This window comes from Netta rufina (assembly GCF_964035555.1).
Source record: "Netta rufina genome assembly, chromosome: 4".
NCBI lineage: Eukaryota > Metazoa > Chordata > Aves > Anseriformes > Anatidae > Netta > Netta rufina.
In genome coordinates, this window is record NC_140127.1 from 26,596,765 (window position 1) to 26,619,738 (window position 22,974).

General features: G+C 39.3%; 1 protein-coding gene across 1 annotated transcript in view; it reads left to right on the forward strand.

Annotated features, from left to right (window-relative positions):
• Window positions 1–22,974, forward strand: part of SH3RF1 (SH3 domain containing ring finger 1) — a gene marked incomplete at both ends in the record, with an annotated part of 83,466 nt that overhangs the window by 34,082 nt on the left and 26,410 nt on the right. Inside the window, 2 exons of the mRNA XM_084285963.1 lie at window positions 12,310–12,585; window positions 13,935–14,030. Of these exons, the coding sequence (XP_084142089.1) occupies window positions 12,310–12,585; window positions 13,935–14,030 (372 nt within the window). The remainder of the gene's footprint in view (window positions 1–12,309; window positions 12,586–13,934; window positions 14,031–22,974) is intronic.

Below are 22,974 nucleotides of genomic sequence, written 5' to 3' on the forward strand. Positions count from 1 at the left end.
ATCTTAAATGCGGGCTTTCAGGCAGTGTGGGGACAGACTTACAAACTAGCTCTGTTACAGGCAGCAAATTTTGGATGGCCTGCTTCGTGGCAGGCATCAGGATTTTTGTACTGTGCTTTCCAAAACTGTGTAAGGCCAGATCAAATGCTAAACCTCAGCTGACCCAGAGAGAGAGAACAGAGTTCAGTGATCAAGAGAAGAATTTGAAAGTCAACAAAACTTGATAGGGAGGGCAGTTAGAAGAAATGTGGGAGTTTTGTTGCTTACAAGTTGTTTCACTTGGAGCTAGTTCAGGGGTTGAAGTGTTTTCCTTGCATGAAAGTTGAATGCAGGTGACAACTGCATGTATATTGGCCTAACATCAGTACTGTCATACCACGTGCATGTTTTGCACCTACAAGAGTGTATCTTTAAGGCTTTTTCTTCAGGACAGTATTTTTGCATCAGCATCAACACCAATTCACATAACTGTGCCAAGTGAAACAATTACCAGGTGTTAATAGAGTTGTGATTCATAGGGTTTCTACTGCATATTTGCAGGTTGTGTTGTTGTTGTTATTGTTTGTTTTTTGAAGAGTGTTTGATCTGTGTGATTCTGTCTAGGTGAAGTAGAATAGCATGTAAGATGGGAGAAAAGCCAGCCCCGATAGTGGCGGGCCCTAAGTTGCAAGCTGTCCTAGCAAGAATGAAGCGGGGACAAGAAATCCCCAACAGCTCGTGGAGTTTCAGTCCATTGGAGCGTCCTACTCAGGGAGTCATCCTGCGTCAGGCCATGCCGGAGTCTGAATCAGAGACCTCAGAGGTCGCACTAATGACATCTATTTTCCAAACATATCTCAGCCAGTTTAGTAGCGTGAGTAGTTGAGAGAGAATTAAAGAGTCATCAGCCTTTCATTATCCTATCTGATTCTTAACTCTTGGCTCCAAAGCAGTGCTTTCCTATTGCAGTGCGTTACGATTGAACCACGTAATTAAAATACTTTTTATCTAAATGAGAGAGTTGTACTTCTTGTGAGTTGCTCTTTGGAATTTCTTTGTGGAATGTAATTATTCTGTGCATTCCCTCCTTGTGAACGTAGGTGGTTATTAATTTTGCTTACTATGGAGTCTCAGAGGTAGGAGGTGCTTATGCAGTAAGACCTTACAGGCTCCTTAAAGGTTTAGAAGTTAAAATTGCTCCAGAAGTGCATGGTCTGAGCCCACTGGAAGGGCTTTCTCTTATCTAGTCTGTTCTTGTTATTAGTCATTTTATCTGAGCAGTTTTACTGTCCGTAGAAGACAGGTTATGGCAGAAATCTCTCTGAATACCATGGAATTAATTTTCATGGAATAAGCTTTTAGTGGGATTAACCTGGCTAAAGTGAGAACTAACTGAATTATTTGAATTATTTTCTGTTATGGCATGTTTCATGTTGGAAAGTCAGAGGACTGAAACCTTCAGGCTGAGAAAACTTTGAGGTTACCTGTATTAGCAAGTCACTTTGGGTCCACACTAACACCTCCCTGCTAATGCTGTTGATGCGAGCAGTGCGAAACGCCAGGTACGGTGCTCTCTGTTTCAGCTTGTGAGCTGGATTCAAGCCCCTTCCAGCAGGACTGCGCTGAGCAGAGGCTGGCTGTAGCTGGGCTCTTGGTCTACCTTTACAGTCTGGCTGAAGCAACCGTGAGGTACAGAGCCCAGCTTGTCACTGCGCAGGAGATAAGTGTTAATGTAGCACTTTTCTGGCTCGCTCAGCCTTTTTGTTACAATCAGGAATGTTTATCTTGCAAAAAATGTATAATTTGGCTAGGATTAGTTGTCTGTTCAAAAGGCCAACCAGCTGCTTCAAGGGGAGTACCATAAAATGTTTTGAAAGCAAAAATTTAATTTCAGGAAGTTTTGAGGCAAGAAAAATTTAAAGGGTATGTAAAAATAGTGAATGGAGTTTGTCATTTACTGCACATACACAGCATACATACATTCGTGTATTCTACAGTGACAGCTAAAATTAGCACCTTTGCTTTTCCACAGTAGGCACGGGGCTGTTTGAAGTCAGGACATTAAAGGAAATTAAATAGGTTCCGAAAGAATCTTGAGGAAGTGATGGGGTCTCCGGGGAAGGAGGCATGGTATTGCTTCCACATGAAGCCTGGCGGGACTCTTTCCATATCCTGGCAGAAAGCTTGCGTGTGACACCAAACGAGGATGTGTGGCAGCAATGTCATGTTCATCCAAAAGATGGGACAAACACCTGAACATTTACAAAATAATGATGATGACAGGAAATAAACCCCCAAACACCTTCTCATCAAGCAGTGGAATGTCAGATGTTATCTCAGATTTTAAAAATTCTAATTGGGGTGGGAGAGCTGCGTGTGGTTACTTTGTTTTTTCAGTATCATTGATAGAGTCGTTTTAATTTTAGACCGTGTGCTGTTTTGGCAGCATTAACACTTGAACATAATGGAAAGCAAAACATGCTCAGATGAGAAGACGTGCACGTCAGCCGTGATAGGTTTTCATCAAAAGGATACAGCAACTTCTTCTTTTGCAACTGTTTTGTTCCATTGCCCAATTTTTGGCAGCAAAGTATTGAGAGATTAAAGGTACATTTCTTCATGCTGATCTCATCAAGAATGATCTCACCAAGTCACTCCCTTGTTCAGAGTCATTTGCTGGCTTTGCTCCTTCTGCATCATGTTCAAACTCCTCACCTTCAAAGCTCAGTAAGACTTTGCTCTTGGCAATCTGATTTCTCATTTATTCTCTGTGCGTGAGTGTGTTTGTCTTTACGTGTGGAATTCCCTCTCCTTTTCTTGGTGCAATAAGTAAACAGAATGATTTTCATATCTCAGCGAGCAGAGCCCAAGTTCGTATTCAAAGGGTAAAACCCTTCAAAAACAATACAGAGCATTACTCTGAAATTTTTACATTGTTGATAAACCCTTCAGGGCTTTTGATACCTGTGGTAAAATACCAGCATGAACAGAGCCTTCTGTGTTTCAGTGCTTTGTTAGTAAGTCAGATGCCTCAGTCTTCTGCATTAAACAGAAACTTTTTTGTAAAAGTGACCAAATAATGTGTTTTGTAAAGGGATGTTATAAAGCTTGGATTTGTGAGAGAATTTGAGGTGTGCTCAGTAAAAAATGCATACTATGCCCATATCAGTGGCTTCAGTTTAATGCAAAAATGGAAGAGGAGATGTATTCTGATTAGTCACATTAAGACAGGTAAAGGACATAAACATTTCTGTTTGTTTCTTACCATTACTACCATTACTCCAGCACAGCCTGGCAATACCATGTTAATATTGTAATCTTTTCGAGCTGTTAGCAGTACCCCATGGGGTTATGGAAGCTGCCTCTTGCTTCCTTCCAGTACAGTAGGTTTTGTGTTAATTAGAAGAAAAAGAATGTATTAAGAAGAAAAAGGGGTTGTTTCTTAGCACTGCAAGATGTTTCCTTTCTCTGAGATGATGCTGACTGTGTGTCCCTGTATCTTCCTTCTTCAGCGACCATATGTACTGTAGGACTTCTCATCGTGTAAAATGTGTCTGCTAGACTGGCTGTATAGGTTACAGCAATGCAGTTTTGAAAACGTTTAGTTGGATCAATAGTTTTTTTTGTTTGTTTGTTGTTGTGTTTTTTTTTTTTTTTCTCCTGGTGACTGATAAAAACTTACCAGGTGCATTTCTTAGATGGCTGTTGGGTTAATAGGACAGGTTTCAAATGAGAGCCGCAGTTTCTGATGCTTTGTTTCTGGGTATGCACACAAGAGCAGGTGGTATCTCTAGCTGGCTCCCACTAAGCCGATGGGAAAGAAGACTGCTTTGGGTTTGCATGAGAATTTTTTATTGAATCTGGACTTGGGGTTGAGAATGGCGTGCATCTCCCTTGGGAATTAATTATTCAGCTGTCTGTACAATTGCATGTATGGCTTTTGACAGGGAGAGTAAATCCCAGATACCTGTGTTAGAAGGGTAAGTAGGAACTTGCAGAGCAGTGAAGAGTGCCACAGATGTGGAATTTCCAGGTTACGTGGAAAGTGAAATGAAGAGTAAAAAGGGAAGGCTGCACAATAGCTGTGTGGGAAAGAATATAATGCTCAGATGTGGTCTGTAGTTTGATAGTTTTCAGAGGGGTTTTTTGCACCTTAGGTGATCTTGTGGAAACAATCAAAAGTTCTTCATATAAGCAAATAAAAAAGCAGGTGGTGTTGAAGGATCGCTATTGGCACAGGAAAGTTATCAGACTTCCCAGATTTTGGGTGGGGAGTGAATAGTTATAACAGGCACTTACTAAGCTACTAGGTAAAATCAGGATTCTTGCTAAAAGCAGAAATGCTGTCTAGGAATTTGGCATTTTGATCAACTGAATAGCTCTGGATTCTGAGCTTCAATGGTACCATGGAGAACTACTTAAGATGTGATCTTTATAAGTCTTTTACATCTTCTTCCCAGTTCTTTGACAGACTCTTCACCTACATGCACATTATCCTGATATTTTTTTGTTTGCTTCTTCTCTCTACATTTTTCTGATTCAGTTTTCTTTCCTAAAAAAAAAAAAAAAAAAAAAAAAAAAAGAAAAAAAAAGTCTGTGCCTTATGATTGCAAAGATAAGTGACTTTTTTCAAACTGGCAGGAAAAATACAAATACAACTTCACAACTTTGGATCTCTAATCTATTGCATCTACATGAAGTAGATGTTCTTGACAGTTTTTTAAAAAGGATCATTTTCCTAACTTTTTCTTCATAAAGTTAATACCTGTGAGGTAAGTTTCTTGCACTTTCATAAGTGTATGTTGAGAAAGTAGAAACAGCAAAACTTTCCAAAGCACTTAGTGTTGACACATACCAGTGTAACTTGGGAAGTCCCCAGGGGTTTTAGTTTTGACAAATTGGATATGGCTGGGGAGCACTAAATACATTTTAGAACTCCTACCCCACGCTGAGACCTCTTCAGGGATATACAGCAGTTCAGTGCAGTTTGCAGTGGGACTGCTAAGTCCTGCTACGCAGTCTCCCAGTTTTACTGCTCCTCTGTATGTAGGCTTGCCAAGACAGCTGAGTGTCTTCCTTCTTTATTCTGCTTGAGGGATGCAGTTTTCTGGTATTAGAAGCCATAGATGATATTACATGAGAACAGAATGCTTTGAAAAATATGTTGGTGAAAGAGTTTAAGTGAAATGGAATAAAATTATACTGCAGAACAATTTGAGGTCCCTAAACAGATTAGGAAATCCACATTGCTGTACTCTGAAATGGCATTGGGACAAGAAAAATTAACAGTTTTATGGAGACATCAAACAGCAGTCAGTCATAACATACCAAGAGAAAACCCATGGGACTAGCAGCGTTTTCAGGCTAACCAACAGAGTTGGTATAGCAGCTGTAAGAGCAGATCTTTAAAGCGAGCCTTTGCTTTTGAGAAGAACAATTTATATAAACATCTTAGCGCTACTTTAGTGTACCCTTTAAATTTTTGTTTGGATTCTTTCAAGGATCTATTTTTTTCAAAACAAAATGGTTTTGTGGTAAACAATGAATCAAAAAAATTTAAAGACTTGGAATGAAATTGTCTGATATGCTTTGGCATTCCTCTTCACAATCAGTAAGAATGCAGGCCCAAATTCTTTCTTGGATCTTGAAAGTTACCTTAGTCTTCCCGAGTTTGACTTGTATACCGTCTGGTTTCCCTGTGCTTCTTTTTTTTTTTTTTTTTTTTTTTTGCCTCCCCCTCCCAATGGAAAAAGGAATCTTTAACCTGTTGAGTGCATATGGTTAATGTATTTGGGGACATATGCTGTGCAGAGCATAATCCTTTTCTTCATTATACTTTTTTTTTTTCCTATGTTTTTGCTTCCTTTTTTGTTTATTTTGAGAGCTTAGTTTAGTGGAAAGTGTTTAAAACTTTATTTAACAGTCCGTGGAAAAGTAAGTAGCTGAGAACATTGTGTTTCTGATAGGAGAAGGAGAGAAGCTGGCATTCTGAAGACACTGATTTTTTTCATTTTAAAAGTTTTCAAGAACACAGGTATTGCACAGAAAGCAACTAGGCTAAGTGCCTTTGGGAAGCTTTGTAAATGTCCCTTTCTAACCTTTCATGTTATTAGTCTGATTGTTTCGGCCTTAAGGCAACATTTTTAAATTCCTTTCATTCTCCTGTATTCCAGCTTTTAATTTCAAAACACCTTTGTGGGAGACAGTTTCTCATACCTATATTAAACAACCTTGTATTTATTTCTTGACATCAGACAATAAAAAATGCCAAAATATTTTCTTCTATGTATGCTAAAAGCAGTTAAGGCAGATGAAGCAAAAACGGCTTTCATAAACCAACTCTGTCACTTTGAGCTGGCCACTGGTAATTTACCTCAAAACAACGTACAAGAATTAAGTGAGGAGAAATGCAACCCTCCTATTACAAAATGCAGGGTTTTCCTGAGCCAATCTTGTGAAGTTCTGCCGAAATTTGCCAAGAGCAAAGTTAACTGATAAAGGCCTGGAAAGACTTGGGTAGTCAAAGGGCTCTAGGAGTGCTCGCAACTCCAGGCTGTTAGCTGGCTGAAACTTGGAAGTTCAAGTCCTTTTACTTTAATAGTATTTTGGTATGTCACACGCTATTACGTCTAGAGGTAGTATTGCTGTTAATTACCAGGTATTCGCATTAGTACAGATAAAAAATAATGTGATCTCTGATAGTTAGCTAGTAGCAGTGAAGCTTTGCAAGTCTACAAAATAGATTTTAACTTGATTGTTAAATTAAATAATTGTAAAAATACTGGTCAGTTCCTTCATTTACCGAGAATCGATTTTTTTCCTGATTGCAGTTGTTTAGTTTTTTGAAAAGTATAACAAATATGTTGATGCAGTTGTGCTTTATGAAAAAAAAAAGGGGGGGGGAGGGACTGGGATAAAAAAGTAATCTTGCTTCAAAATTGTTATGTAGGTCGCTGATAAATTGCACATGGGTGGATTTCAGAGGTAACCTGGCCAGCTAATGTTCTCTCAATGTTATTTATTTAAAAGAGCAACTTTTACTAAAATTAAAAACTGCACCAAGTCACAGCTAACTGTACTTAAACATGCCAGTTTCAAACAACTACAAATCTTGTTACTGTGTTAAGTCAAATGTGTGGTTATTTTGTAGGTATGCTAAGAACAAGAAGATCTAGTACAGCTATATCGTTAGAAGCTAGTGGAAATGGATATACTTACCCACATTAACATCACCTACTTCCCTAATCTAAGGAGCTGTCACAGAAAAAAGTGAACTGTCAGATAGTGTCTCAGTATATTCAGGAGAGCAATAGTAATTTACATCATGTGATGCCAAAGGTTTGTTTTTATGGTTACTACAGCATGCTGGCAACCTGATAGAGCCTCCTCATAGAAGTAATCTCACATTTTTATCATTCATATGGCAGGTACCTCAGAAGCTCTATAAATAGAAATTATTACATTTGTACTCATGACCTTTGCAATCTTCCAAGAAAGTTGTGATGGTGAAAGTATGTAAAATTGATTTAATTACTAATTTAGTGTTGAATGCAGGTTAATAATACTACACTTAAGCCTCTTGGAGCACATCTGACCTTGTTTGTATCATTCCTTAGATTAGCAAAAAAAAAAAAAAAAAAAAAGGCAAAAAAGGCAAGGAGCAGCTTTTAATGTTCTTCTTGGGTTATGGAGACACTTCATGTTCTGGAACACAAAAAGAAATGGGAAGATGTAGTTTAAAATATTAAACCTCTAGGTTGGTGTGTTCTGTAAAACTGAGTACCTGATTTGTTCTGGTGACAGCAGTACATGTATGACTTACAGAAGGGAGCGTGTTTCCTTTGCTTAGAAGGAAATCCTACTGAAGGAAACATTAATGTAAGCAGTTTAAGAAGGTTTTCAGCAAAGTGTTCACATAAGCTTTGTCCTACAATACATGATAATTTTAAGCACAGCTACAATAAGAACAAAGGAGGCTGAAACGAAGAAAATAGCTCTGCAAACCGGACAGATCAGGTGGCTTTAAATCAAGACTCAGAAACAGGTGTTGGAGCCAGCTTAGATGAAAGAGACATGAAAAAACTGTAGGTATGACATGGGATGATCTGCAGATAGGGCTGAGCAGCTTGGTAAAGGCCAAACAAGGTAAGAGAAGAAAAATACATATTTAAAGGAAAAAAAAAAAAAAAAAGTGATTGAAAGATCTGAGTCAGAAGATCAACAAGATGAAGGAGAATGAACAAGAAGATTAAAAGGGACAATATGTTGTCGTTGAAAAGGTTTTTTTTTTTGAATAGGAGTCAGAAGATGAGATCTTGGGTATGCCTGCACGTACTGCAGAAGGTACATGCAGAGAGCTCGCCTGACCCAAATCTGCCTTGCCAACCCGCTGGCTGCTATAGTTCCTGCAGCATATTAACAAACACCTCTCTTATGTAAAGGCAGTTTGTGCTGGCAACCAAGTGTGTCTTACAATACTGGTTCTTAAGGCAAAAAATGTTATACTGATAAAGGCACCTTGATAGCACTGAAGTTATTGTACTTAAAATTACTGTGTAATTGGAGATTTTCAGGAATCATTGATTTCTCATCTTGTGCTGGTGATTAGTGACTTAGTTTGGTTGAGGAACTCCATGGAAATGCAAGTAAAAATAGAAGAAAAATCATTTTTCTGTCTTGACCTGTAATAGAATTGCAAATAATTGACAATTATTAAAGATCCTTTTACAACATAGATCAAAATGATAGTAACTCCCAGTTTTAGACTTTCTCTAAGGAAAGGCAGAGGTAATTTTGGAAGGCTGGGCATAAAAGCTGCTGCTGAGCTGTCTGAGCAGGCCAGTGTTTGTGGAGGATGATAGGCTTTGGTTTTGCATCTAGGCAGTTTCAGAAAGCTTTTCTGTCTGTCCAGTGCTCAGTAAAAAGCCTGCCTGCTCCCTTGAAGACACTCAGTGTCTGGGAATCTCAAACAGCTGAAAGCTGAGCAGGTAACACGGGTGAATTCAGCTGGCTGATGGGAGAACCCAGGGCACGTCCCAGCAGCAGCCGCAGCGGGATGGGACGACGTGCCTGCAGGAGTGCGGAGCCCAGTGGCAGCGCCACGGTGGGAGGCTGGGACGAGGCCAGGAGGCGGCTGCCCCACTACCTGCTGAATTCGTTTCCGTGGTGGCAGCAGGAGGGGAGGTGGTAGTTTTTGCTCCTTCAGCTTGCGCTGGTTGTCCAAGTGAAATAAGTTACGCAATGAGCACTGTTTTATGCCAGTGTAAGCACATTTATGCTTGGGCCTCTGACACAGAAACTTCTTTTTAAAAGGAAATCAGATCTTGTGTTTCTGTGCAGGCATAAGTTTCTCTTGGCTTAAGCTCATGAAACATACATACAGTTGTCCATTAAAAAGTAAAAGGAAAGCTAGAAAGAAGGTGACTAAAGAGAACGTATAAATCCAAAGAGAACTGCACAGGAGATCTGTAGGTTTCTAAGACAAAATATCTGGATGGGGAGAAGAAATACGGGGAAATCTAAGAAATCCCAGCCTCATATATAAATGGATGCATATGCTCTTTTTGATATTCTTGTTCAGCTGTTGGTTTTGATGTCACTGTATGTTATTTTCTGTAAAGGAGTCTTTGGATGTATATCCATGCCTTAGCTAAAACTGAATTTAAACAGTTTGCATTTAAGCATTAGCATTAGAAATCTGAATATTTGTTATTGCATGAGGACGACTGAGGAAATAATTTCAAGAAACCTATTTTGCATGATGTCTTTCTGGGTTTTAAATTTTCATTTCCTAAAATGGTTGTTTTTTTTGTCTGTTCTTTGGTTGCTTCCTCAAAGAGCCCCAGGGTAAATGGCAGCTGCAAACCTCAGGGTAGACTGCAAAGTTTTTCTTCCAAAGCCTTCCTTTCATGTTTAGCCAAGCGAGAGACGGGGAGTGAACTGTAAACTCTGGCTCAGCGTTATCGTCGCGGCCTGCCCTCCTGGTGAGCAGGCGGAGGGGCAGAGGGGAGGCCGCTGAGCGTGGCGGCCGAGAGCTGCGACCACCAGGCCCCTGAGGGCTGCCCAGGCAGGCCATGCACGTACAGGGCACGGTGGTGGGCCATAACCCACCCCAGCCTTCCCCTTTTATCCTTTGCCTGCTGCAGAAGGAAAAGGCATTCTCCTGCTTTCTCTCCCAAGTCATTTAACCCTTTTCTCCTTAATTGTTGGTAACCTGGCTGAGAACAAGTGCAGATCCTTTGACAGGATCTGTTCCACTCACACTCCTGTCTTGTTTTGGCTTTGTTTGCATCTCCAAAAAGGGATTTTTTTCTGACCATATTTCAGAATACAGAGCTACTCTTTAAGCTCTTCCCTGGTACAGGGACACAGGTGGCTTTCTCTGGGGACCACCGGGTGAGCGCCCAGGGACAGCCCTGGTGACAACCTTGGCACAAGAGAGAAAGGAAATTGTCTTGTCATAGCTGTAAGTGCTCGGAGCCCTCTTTCTACCAGGTAGCTCTTTGGATTGTAATCGTTGAAGTGCAGAAGGATTCTTGTTTGTTTGTTTTTATTTGGGGGGGAAATGGATAAGCAAGTGGTGCTTCCTCTGTTATATAGAGGCATGCTTCTTTCGTGGCTCTGAATTTCCCCTTTGGTCAGTCAGAGCCTACAAACTCTAGTTGATATCTTAGTCGTTTTCCCCATCTGGGCTCCTAAAGTGTGCCATTGCTGTTTATAATGTGTGCCAATGCCAACAAGTGTGATCATGAAGAAAAGTACTGTTTGAATCAGTCTGAAGATCACCAGATTTTGCGAATATTTGTATGAATACTGATAATATAATAGTTTTAGTGCCTATGCTGGCTGCGCTAGAATGAACTGTGGTTTGCCTGTGTTCATGTGTAAATCATACTCATCTGTACCTTTGTGTGTGTATGTGTGTATATATATGAATAAATATATGTATAATTCCTTTGACATTTTGAAATAGAAAGAAAACTATTAAATAAGCTAATCTTTAAGATATCACTTACTTGTTCATGAAATTATTATGATTATAAAGCCATGCACAAAAATTAAAGGTACCCAGAGAAATGGGATTATATTGAAAGACAGAATTGTAAGTGGTAAATACGAAATAAATTATGAAGTACTCTGCCTTCTGACTAATGACACAGTCTCTTAAGTGGTAATTCCTTCTGAGAATTTTCTTACATTGCATACCTCCTGAGATATTGCGTGTTCAACTTCAATTTACAATCTGTTGTGGTAGAAAACATGAGAGGAGAGATGTATCATGGCGTAGACCATGGTGAATAACACTGCCAATGTTGAAATTCATTACAATTTATCTTTTCTGTATGTGATTGCATTAAAGATGTAAAATGCTGTGCTGTAGTTGAAATAAATGTTGTCTTTGTTACGGAAAAGCTGTGTTGGTAAGGGAAGTTACTGCTGTTTACATCATTAAAGGGTTGAGCTCCCCTCTAAATACTTAAATTTGGAGAGAGAAGAGTTTTGAAAGAACAAGCCCTAATACTGGAGTTGTAGAGGCTCACTCTTTAAGGAAGGATGACACTGTATTATTTTGTAATGTTTCTGACATGCATTCAAGAGCAGCACTAATGACCTATAGTTTTAAGTTATTATAGAGGAATCAAAAGAAAACCCAAGGATACAAACCTTCAACTGGTTTTATTCAGTAATTCTTTTTGCCATGTTTGAAGAATAAATAAATAAAAGGGGTTGTTCCAGGATGAAATCTCTCACCTTTAATCAAGTGAGATTTGTTTTTCAGGCTGGAAAACACCTCCCTTATGTCCTCATGCTCCTCATTAATAAGGAAGCAAGACAGGCAGAAAACATGCCCCAAAGGTTGTACAGCAAATTTGTTATTCCGATGCTGCATTTTCTTGCAGAATTCTTCTGTCGGCTCTCTCAAGTGGTCAGAATACTTCTCAGTAGTCTGTTGTTTTTTTTTTTCCCAGTAATGTATTGCTGTTTTTTTGCTTCTTTTTAATATTGAACTGATAAGCTTAGTGAATTTGTATGTAAGGGTTAAAATATAATGCTTTTTATTTTGCTTCTTTGGTGTCTCAATATTGCAGCATTACTGGAAATCATGAAATTTAGAGGAAAATGATAATTAAGACTGTACAGAACTGACGCTCTTCCTATATGTTTAGGTAAAACCAGTAGAATTGCTACAGTGAAATAATTATATTATGTATAATTTTACTATGAATTCTTATACATCAGCATGCATAGTCCCCCAAATAATGCAATATAACTTCAGTTTAGTAATGTTTACCTAATTCTAGCAATCTTTTCTTTTTTCCTTTTCTTTAGGGTGTACCTCAGTTACCATGTGCCAAAGCATTGTACAACTATGAGGGAAAAGAACCTGGAGATCTTAAGTTCAATAAAGGAGACATCATCATTTTGCGTCGACAGGTGGATGAAAATTGGTATCATGGAGAAGTCAATGGCATCCATGGCTTTTTTCCTACCAACTTTGTTCAGATTATTAAACCTTTACCTCAACCTCCGCCTCAGTGCAAAGCACTTTATGACTTTGAAGTAAAAGACAAGGAAGCAGATAAAGACTGTTTACCATTTGCAAAGGTAAAAACTGAATAAAAATAGTATTTTCTTTTAATAATTTCATTCACTTGGATACGAAATAATAAGACTTCAGTAGTCTTGTCTGTGTTTTTAATGGATCTGTACAAATATGAAAAGGGGAGATAATTCCATATGTATTTCTCACTTGTAGATTAGTTTCACCTTCCTTTTCTTTCTGATTTACATACAGTTTCTCTGAGGCTTTATTTTTGAGAATACAGTTTTTCATAATTACAGGAATAGCAGTCTTAATTTCTGAGAAATAATCTATGTTATGAATTAAGTGTTCCATCTTCTAAAGAAACGCTCACTTAAAATTGTCAGAAATTGGTGCTAATTTTTAGCTTTGTGTTTAGTAAGTGACATTTTTAGGCTCCAGATACTAAATACAAAGTACTACTGAATTTTGTTGTTCCATAATATAACTAATTGCCTTTTGGAAAACATGACATTTCTTCTTACATTGTTGTAATTAATTTTCTATCTTGCAAAGCACAAAATGATGCTGAGTTTTAACAAGTATTGGAACTGTTCCTTTTTTGGTTTGTGATTCTTTAGTTTATGAAATTGCATAAAAATGCTTCAAGATAAATGTGAGCCGATCACATTTTTGCACTTACTTATTAAAAATGGAAAGGATGGGTAAAATTTTAAAAGCGACAAGTTTTATCGCCTTTCCTGAAGTTAGGACAAGTGCATATATGAAACCTAGCTAATCGGCATTGGCTTGCATGTTTTGGTTAGGTTGTTGGCTGTTTCTTTTTTCTTTTTTTTTTTTTTTTTTTTTGATATACAGTCATGCTTGAGTGGGCATCTGTTTCCACATGCTTTAACTTACCTATGAAGTAAATGTGTAACTCAGTATAGCAATGTTTAATATGCCTATGAAACTTTATAAATGTAATGTTCTCAAAATCGTATCTAAAATCAAAAGTTCAATATGTATCTGAAAGAAGTCATACCACTTACCAGTGTTCTTATCTATTTAAGTTGAAGAGCAACACACAGGGAAGTTTGGGTAAAGAGTCTGCTGAGACGTAAAAAAAATTGAGGTTCTGTTGATTAATGACAGGACTTAAAAGTGGGGCTGATAGAGTACAACAGGCTGAACATGACAAGAAGTCTGTTATGAAGGACAAAGTCAAATGGCTATGGTTGGCTGTGGATGGTTAGCTGACCTCCAACAAAATGAACTTCAAACCCAAGAGCAGCATGTTTGTGTTACGGAGTGCCTTCTCTGCGGTACTTGTCCACATACTGCCTTCACTGATTACCCGTGCATTATGGAGGGAAATTTAATTAGAAGTTTAATTAGAGCTGGGAGACATAATCACTGCATGTTCACACAGGATGATGTTCTGACTGTAATACGTCGAGTGGATGAAAACTGGGCAGAAGGAATGCTGGCTGACAAGATAGGAATATTTCCAATCTCATATGTTGAGGTGAGTACAGTTGGGCTATTGGTAAGGTTGTGCCCACGGTGTATTTCATCTTATGAAAGCAAACTCTTGCAGTTACTTGATAGTATTTTTAAAATAATGGTACTGTTGATGATTCTAAAATAACCTGAGATATAAATAATTTTAGACCTAGAATAATCTGTGTGCTTAGTTAGGGAAAGTTCATGACCTCAGCTGCTGAACAAGTGATTTTTATTTAGCTATTTGATACGTATTTTCATCAAATGAAATTGGAATCAAAGTGCTTGGAGACAGTCACTGCATTTTCTTGTTAGTACTGTGAGTCACGCAGTCAATCACAAACCACACTTAACTACAAAATGAAAGCCATCAGTAAGTCTGCGAAATAGTAATTTTTGCACTGTCCCTAATACCTGCCTCTCAAAACCAAATGAGCATAGCTAGAAAGTTAGAGAATATAGGCTGTTAAGCAAGTAAAGCATCAAACTTCACATCAAACAGACTGTTAGATAAAATGCTCTGTATAATCCTGGATTTCTCAAATCTGATATGACAACTTGCAGTGAGAGGTAGTGCTTGAGAAAGTTTCCCTTGCCTTTTAGGGTTTCACATCGAAAACTATTAATCTTCTATATAGAAATAAGTGATTAAGACCAGAATCTACAGCTGCAGCAATAGTTATTGTAGTTGGCATTACATAAAGATACAGAGGCTTGGAATACTGTTTGTCTTTTTCTGCTAGGTATGCTATGGACACATGGTAAGATGGAGTTCTTGCACTGAGGAGATTCTATTTAAATAAATGTAACAAAGATGAAAGGAAGTACTTTCACATTAGAGGTGGGATGAGAAATACCTGCTTCAGGTCACAGGAGAAATGTGTAACCATACTAAGTGTTAAGTCAGGTGTTCGATTCCTGAACACCCTGATGAGATGGTGAGGTTTTTATAAAAAGTTTTCAAACGGTATAGAAAACTCTTGTTTTCTATATGATGTGTAATGATTTTTATAGGTTGGCTTAAAGGTCTGTATACCTGGGGACAGAAAATTTCATACAACTTAAAAATAAACAGAATAGTTATAATAATAAAACACACACAAAACCACAAAGGTTTCAACTTATTCAGTCCAATTCTGTCTTCAATTTAAGAAGCTTTCAAAAGCTGAACGAAGTTTTTGCCTCTGGCTGTTAATTCCTATCTCCTTGCAGTTAACTGCCCCTTCAATTCAGACAGTACAGCATTTTCCTGGTGCTTCTTTTAAATAAATCACTTAACTTAGCCAAGTCAGAAAAAATCCTTCCCTAGGGCTGCCATTTGGGCTAACTATTTAGCTAACAGCTCAGTTTCCATTTATATAAAAGTTTGCAAAATGGAGATTTCCTGTTAAAAACACACATTTTATCTTAAAATGGTAGTCACAAAATGTATTTCACTGTTGAAATTTTCAGACAAATTCCATCAACTAAGAAAATGTATCTTCAACAAACCTTTTTAGAGTAGGCATGAACACTTTTATACACATTCTCAAATCCTCAGTAATACAGTGTGGGAAATCTAGAGAAATAAATATACCCAAAGGGATACTTCAGATCAGATAAGTGTGTTCTGTTTTTTTTCCCCAGCACATACTGAACTGAAACAGTTGCTGTAGTGAAGAGCAGTGATACATACCAAAAACCAAAATGAATTTTGAAATGTCTGTTTTCTGAGATTATATAATTATTGTCCTTGAAAATATGCAGACAGTTGGTGTAAACAATTAAACCATTCATAGACACTAAACAATTAAACCACTAATGACACTAAAAACTAAAGTAATTCATATTTTTTAGGTATTCCAGTATGGTATTTTTAGTTATATTTTGCAACCCTGTAACTGTTACCTGTTTTTGTCATAATGACAGCTGCATCTTTGCCCTGTGCATGTCAGTCCACTAATTTTGTTTATGTGTTGTTGTTTTTTTAATGTCAGGCAGTAGCTGCATTTACTGGAGATTTTAGTGTCTGAAGTCATTAACTTTAAAACGAGGACAGCTTGTTCTGTTTATTCTGTGATATGTATGTCTGATAGTTAAAATGTTTCTTGTACTGTGAGGTCACTGAGTAAAACTTCAGGTATGTTGAAGTCCATGAAAAATTCTAAATGACTATGTTTGAAGGCAACTTTTTACCTGGAAGAATATTTAATCATTGCAGTGATTGCCAGTCTATTATTTTAGATCACTTTGTTTTATTATATTTGTGATAGTAATAAAAGCTAGGACTGAAAACATTTTGAGAAATATCTTAATAGTGATTGCATTAAGAGTATAATTTGTTAACTGACTCACAGACCATTATGTCTTTATCTGTAGACACATGGCACTGTGAAATAATTACTTCTCTCTGCAAGTGAAAAATAAATTATGCAAAACATTGAAAAAAAATGTTTTATATGAGGGAAAACTGCTAAAACAAACAAACAAAAAAGCTTTTTAGCTTTATTAGAGCAAGTCCTGATTAATATTATCTAAATTACTAGACTTGACTGATGGAATTTCAACACATTTGCATTAAAAGTGAGTCAGCCAAGTTCTTGCACAGTGACAAAAGTAAATGCAGGGAGTACAGAAACTGTACAATTAATTTCATGAGTTGTTTATCTCTTAACAAAAAATAAGAACTAAACAGATTTTTTCAAAATAGAATGCAGCTTGGGGTAGAATATAAATTTCTTAGAACCGCAAATTTGACGCTTTGATGTGGTTTAACACTTAGTAAACACACTCAAAATCTAAAACCTATTTGAATTATTGCAAGTCGTTCAGCACTTTTAACAACTAGAAAAATATGAACATCTAGAATTGAAAAATGAAAGACTAGGTAAGAGAAATCACTTTTCAATCAAAATGTCAGTAGAAAATAATGACAGCTCTTGTTTTTCAAAGTTAATGTGAACAGCGAGGAAACATCTTTGTATTAATCCATGTCCCCTAGTGTTATTTGCAACCAGTCTTTCAGAAATACAGGAAAGTATTTTCTTCCGTATCTTGAATGTTCATCATTGTAGATTTTTAAGTTCATTGTCAATTTATGCTGCTGCATCCATCACTTAATGTTACATTTTCATCAATGGGAAAATAAGATTTTATGTACCTACTGTGTCAGGGTTTTTTTTTTTGTCAGCATCTCTTCTAGTACCAAACAGGAGTGTTTGTACTGGAGTGCAACACTTCAGTAGTATTAGATTATGTGAGCTAATTTTAAATACTTTTGTAGCAATAACAACTTGGAAGAATAAGATTAAGCCTTTTATGAAAACTTTTCTTTTTGCCTGCCCACACTTTAAAACAGAAAAATATGGAAAAAGTGAATATTTTATATTATGCTTAAAACCAGTTTGTTAGTTTTGAGTAAAAAATCGTAGTCTCATTCACGCTATATTTGAATGTCATAATATCAATGTTCTCATCTAATGACAATTTCAGAATGTCACAGTTTTGATTAATTTCCCAATCAAAAATGGCAATACTGAACTACTGAGTTTGTTTCATAAATTAATGTAGATGCAGCTGTGCTCAGGATCTGTTCAGGTTTTGCAAAACAATTCTTCTGATGGTTTATATTTGTTCTGAAACCTTAACTGCAAAGCTGAATTTAGGTTTCTTATCTACCACCTGTCCTCCAGGATGATGCTTAGCAAGAAACAGTAATGTCAGATAAGGGCAATGTTTGCCTAAGTTCCGATTGCAATCTGCTCCTTTGTTTCAAAATATAAAGGTGAAAGTCAAATGCAGTCTAGGAATTGGTATTTGACTAATAATAGTGCTGGTGATGTGGAAAAATAGCTCCTCGACAGATGATGATGGAGTAAAATTTCGTAAATAAAAATTTTGGATGAAGATGAATAGAAAGATTATTTGAGGGAGGAGGTAGTAGTTTCATTTAATTTCAGAAAGTGATGATATTTGAATTCCATCTGTCTCCATGTGAGTGAAAAATGCCAGAATGCATTTGCTAAATAAGTGCAGTAAAGCACAACGATAAGGGGCTTAGAAGTAGGTCTTTCGTGGTAGTCTAGTTGGTAATTTCTCCAGACAGCTGCAAGCAGGCGGAAGGTTGCCTGTTGGCCTAGACCCCTCAAGGAGCACTGAGCTGACTCCATATTGTTCCCATTTGGGATGTTGGTCTATTTCTTGGGTTTCTATGTGGAGGGGAATTGGGTTTCAGGCTACCTGATACAGTAAAAAATAAAATAAAATTGTTAATTAAAAAAAAAAAAAAGAATAAAAGTATGTGAAGGTAAAAGTTAAGCTTCAATTTAGAGGTGTTTTTTCAGGAAAACCTCTGACATGGAAAATATGGAAATAGATAAAGGGACATTTGCAGCAGAAAGAAATGCTGTATTCAGACACTTCATAGTAGGAACAGCATTACCATCATGACCTGGAGTGGTGGCTAGCCATTTCTTTGGAAAATGTGTGCAAATTCTTAATTTCTTAATGAAGAGCTGAAGTGCACTCTGCAAAATACTGTTCAGTACTCCTGTCCTCGAGTTGTTTCTGCAAAAAGGCCAGTCATCAGTTCATGTCTGTGGTTAGGTTGCATGCTACTGTCCTGTGCTTGTTTTTTTTTCCATAAGAAAGCTCAGTATGTTGCTTATATTTGAATCAATCCCATGAGTAAGCCTTAACTTTTCCCTAATATGTTGTTTGCTGTATAGAATAGTCAGATTCTGCAGGCACTGCTAGTTTCAGGAGGTAAACAAACATATTGAGGTATATCAGGTACCTGGGGGTGCTCTTAGTAGTGTGGCTTTTTTTTTTCCACACTCTTGGGAGATCCTTTAGCTTTTCTGATTAGGTAATTCATAGAAGTGAGTACTGTTTTTCTTTCTGTGATCTCCATAATTTGTGAACAGACTGTTAAACTGGTGTTAGAGAGTAGACAGATAATAACAGAAGTGGATGTGGCCAATGTATAAGACAATGTGGAATGTACAAATTCTCAGGAAGGGCATGAAGAATTTCGGTCAGAAAAATAAAATGTCTACAAGTACAAAACGTATAAAATGATTAGTCTTTGAAAAACCTACCAGTTCTTCCATGGTGAAAGGTAGGATGCTGACAGAATAAGTAGCAGAATAGTCTTTTTTTGATCATATTTTCTACTTGTTTTATATCCTTCAACTTGCTGTTGGTGGTCTGTGTTGAAATGACTTTTCACTAGTCTGTCAAAAGTAGGTATGCTCTAAATTTAAAATTTAATTAATCTTGATCAAAATAATGGGTTTGCAAATTAGTTAGAGAAAACTGCATGGTGATGCCTTATGTTCTACACAAATGGTACAAAAATATTTTGCTTGTATGATTCATGTCCAGTGGGAGGAAAATCTAGTGTCTAGGTTTTACTTAGGAATATTTACTACTGTGACATTGTCCTCTACCATTCTTCCTTTCAGTTGCATTTTAAAGGGCCAATAATAAGAACATATAGGAAACATTTCTGTGTTCTCATCTTCATATCTGTTTTAATATCCTCCTTTATGTCCCTCTTCCACTGCATTGTATTGTAGGTTCTTTTTCCTCTTTAAGGCCTTCCATAATTTAAATTTTCCTGCTTCGATGTCCTAGCAGGTTTTTATGTCAGCTTCTCATTGTTCAGTAATTCCCATTTTGATCCTTGTTTGTCTATTTTTCATGTGTATGTGTGTGCAATTTCCTTCCAGATCTCCGCATTTAAATAAATGGTTCTCCAGTGGTATTTATTTTCTATGTGTATATACGTATTCTTTAATATTTTGTACTGCTTTATATTATCCACTTGTTATATTTTCTGATTTCTGAGGATGAGTATAAACTGTTGACATTTCTATGAGACACACTTACATCAATACTATATTGATACTATCGCAATTAATAATGTGTAACTTGTGTAGTAAAGTTTTGTTGGGTTAAAATACTTCTTTGAAACTCCTTATGAGCATAGTAGGTCTTAAGACTCGTGGAAAAGCAGTTAACATAAATAGAAGAAATAACATGCTGAAGAATGGAAATACTGTTTCCGCAGTTGCTAATTTCGTTCTTTCTTTGTAATATTCTTGAAAAAAGTTTTTTTCCCTTCATTATTGGTGCAATTATCAAGTAACGGTTATATTTATTGGTACACATTAATATGTACAGAAAACTGGTGCTGGTGTTACATCTGAGGCGATCGGCTCTGGGGCAGATGTGTTCTGCAGTGGAGCAGGGGATCGAACAGGCAGGGCTACTTTTTCCAGCACCGAGCCCACTCCAGGGAGCCACCAGGACCGGGCAGCCCTCGCGAGGGAGGTGAACGAGGCGAGAACGAGGCGTAGGCGGAGCCAGCAGCGCCCCCTCCCCGGCCGTTCATAAGCTGCCTCTAGGGAGCGTGGTGACCAGGAGCGTGGTGACCAGGACAGGCAGTTAGGGTGTGGTGCGGCAGTTAGGGCGTGGTGTGGCAGAAGGGCGTGGCGTGGCAGTTCACGCAGGCAGGGTGAGTGGGGACGGCAGAGCGCTCCCCCCCCGCCCATACGAACACCTCCTTAACGGCGGTCTACCGCTAGCTCAGCTGCAATGGTGTACACCAGGCACAGTGTGCTCTCCAGGAAGTCTGTACACACCAGACCAACTGCCCGCTCAAGACTGCGGCAGTTCAGGTCTCCGGGTGCAGAGAGTGCCTGAGCCTGTTGCTACCACCTGTGGGGGGCAAAGAGACTGTGTGCGTGAGGTGTGAGCAGGTGGATTACCTGGTCCAACTCGTGGCAGAACTCAAGGAGGAGGTTGAGAGGTTGAGGGATATCAGAGAGTGTGAACGTGAGATAGACCTGTGGAGCAACTCCCTGCGCAGCCTGAAGGACAGGCCCCGGGGTGAGACACCCCAAATGGGGGTGGACCCCCAGCCCTGTTGCTGTCGGGCAGAGGCAGGGGGCCTAGGAGTTGAGGAGGAATGGAAACAGGTCCCTGCTCGACATCACAGGCAATATCCTCCCCCACCAGCCCCACCTTCCCAGGTGCCCTTACGCAACAAGTTTGAGGCCCTGGAGCTTGAGAAGACCAGTAGCTGAGGAAGAGGTAGAAAGTCTTCCCAGGAGGATGCCTAGGGCGAGGAAGTCAACTCCACGCCTCAGGACTGCCTCCACCAGGACAGAAAGAAGGGTGATTGTTGTGGGCGACTCCCTTCTCAGGGGAACAGAGGGACCTATTTGTCGGCCTGGCCCTACCCATAGGGAAGTCTGCTGCCTCCCTGGGGCCAGGGTCAGGGACATTGCCAGAAAGCTTCCCAGCCTGGTTCACCCCTCTGACTATTACCCTCTTTTGATAGTCCAGCCAGGGTCAGGGACATTGCCAGAAAGCTTCCCAGCCTGGTTCACCCCTCTGACTATTACCCTCTTTTGATAGTCCAGGCGGGCAGTGACAAAATCGAAGAGAGAAGCCTCAAGGCTATCAAAAGAGACTTTAGGGGACTGAGTCAGTTAGTGGATGGAGCGGGAGTGCAGGTGGTGTTTTCATCCATCCCTACGGTGGCAGGGAGGGGTACAGAGAGGACACGGAAAGCCCACCTGATTAACACGTGGCTCCGGGGCTGGTGCCAACGCAGAAATCTTGGGTTTTTTGATCATGGGGCACTTTACTCAGCACCTGGCCTGATGGCCGCAGACGGGTCCCTATCTTTTAGGGGAAAAAGGATCCTGGGCCAGGAGCTGGCAGGGCTCATTGAGAGGGCTTTAAACTAGGTAGGAAGGGGGATGGGACTGAGGCTAGGATTGTTGGGGCTGTGCCAGGGGTAACAATGGCAAGGCTGGGAGAGAAGGCAATGGCCCAACTGAAGTGCATCTACACTAATGCACGCAGCATGGGTAACAAACAGGAGGAGCTGGAAGCCATCGTGCGGCAGGCAAGCTACGACTTGGTTGCCATCACGGAAACATGGTGGGACCACTCTCATGACTGGAGTGCTGCAATGTCTGGCTATAGGCTCTTCAGAAGGGACAGGCAGCATGGAAGGGGTGGTGGTGTGGCTCTCTATATCAGAGAGAGTTTTGATGTCGCGGAACTTGAGGCTGGGAATGATAAGGTTGAGTCCCTATGGGTTAGGATCGGCGGGAAGGCCAACAAGGGAAGCATCCTGGTGGGGGTCTGTAATAGACCGCCAAACCAGGATGAGGAGACTGATGAGGAGTTCTACAGGCAGCTGACAAAAGTTGCGAAATCATCAGCGCTTGTTCTAGTGGGGGACTTCAACTTCCCAGATATATCCTGGAAGCACAACACAGCCCAGAGAAAGCAGTCTAGGAGGTTTCTGGAGAGCGTGGAAGATAGCTTCCTGACGCAGCTGGTTAGTGAGCCTACCAGAGGAGGTGCCCCGCTAGACCTTCTCTTCACAAGCAGAGAAGGACTGGTGGGAGATGCGGTGGTTGGAAACTGTCTTGGGCAGAGTGACCATGAAATGGTAGAGTTCTCCATTCTCAGAGAAGCCAGGAAGGGGACCAGTAAAACCACTGTATTGGACTTCCATAGGACTGACTTTGAACTGTTCAGGACACTGGTTGGTAGAGTCCCCTGGGAGGCGGTTCTGAAGGGCAGAGGAGTCCAGGAAGGCTGGGCAATCTTCAAGAAGGAAATCTTAATGGCGCAGGAGCGGTCTGTCCCCATGTGCCCAAAGATGAGCCAGCAGGTAAGAAGAGTGGCCTGGCTGAACAGAGAATTGTGGCTTGAGCTTAGGAGGAAAAAGAGGGTTTACAATCTTTGGAAAAGAGGGTGAGCCACTCGGGAGGACTATAAGGATGTTGCGAGGCAGTGCAGGGACAAAATTAGAAAGGCCAAAGCTCATCTGGAGCTCAATCTGGCGACTGCTGTCAAAGACAACAAAAAATGTTTTTACAAATACATCAATGCAAAACGGAGGACTAAGGAGAATCTCCAGCCTTTACTGGATGCAGGAGGGAAGTTAGTTACGAAAG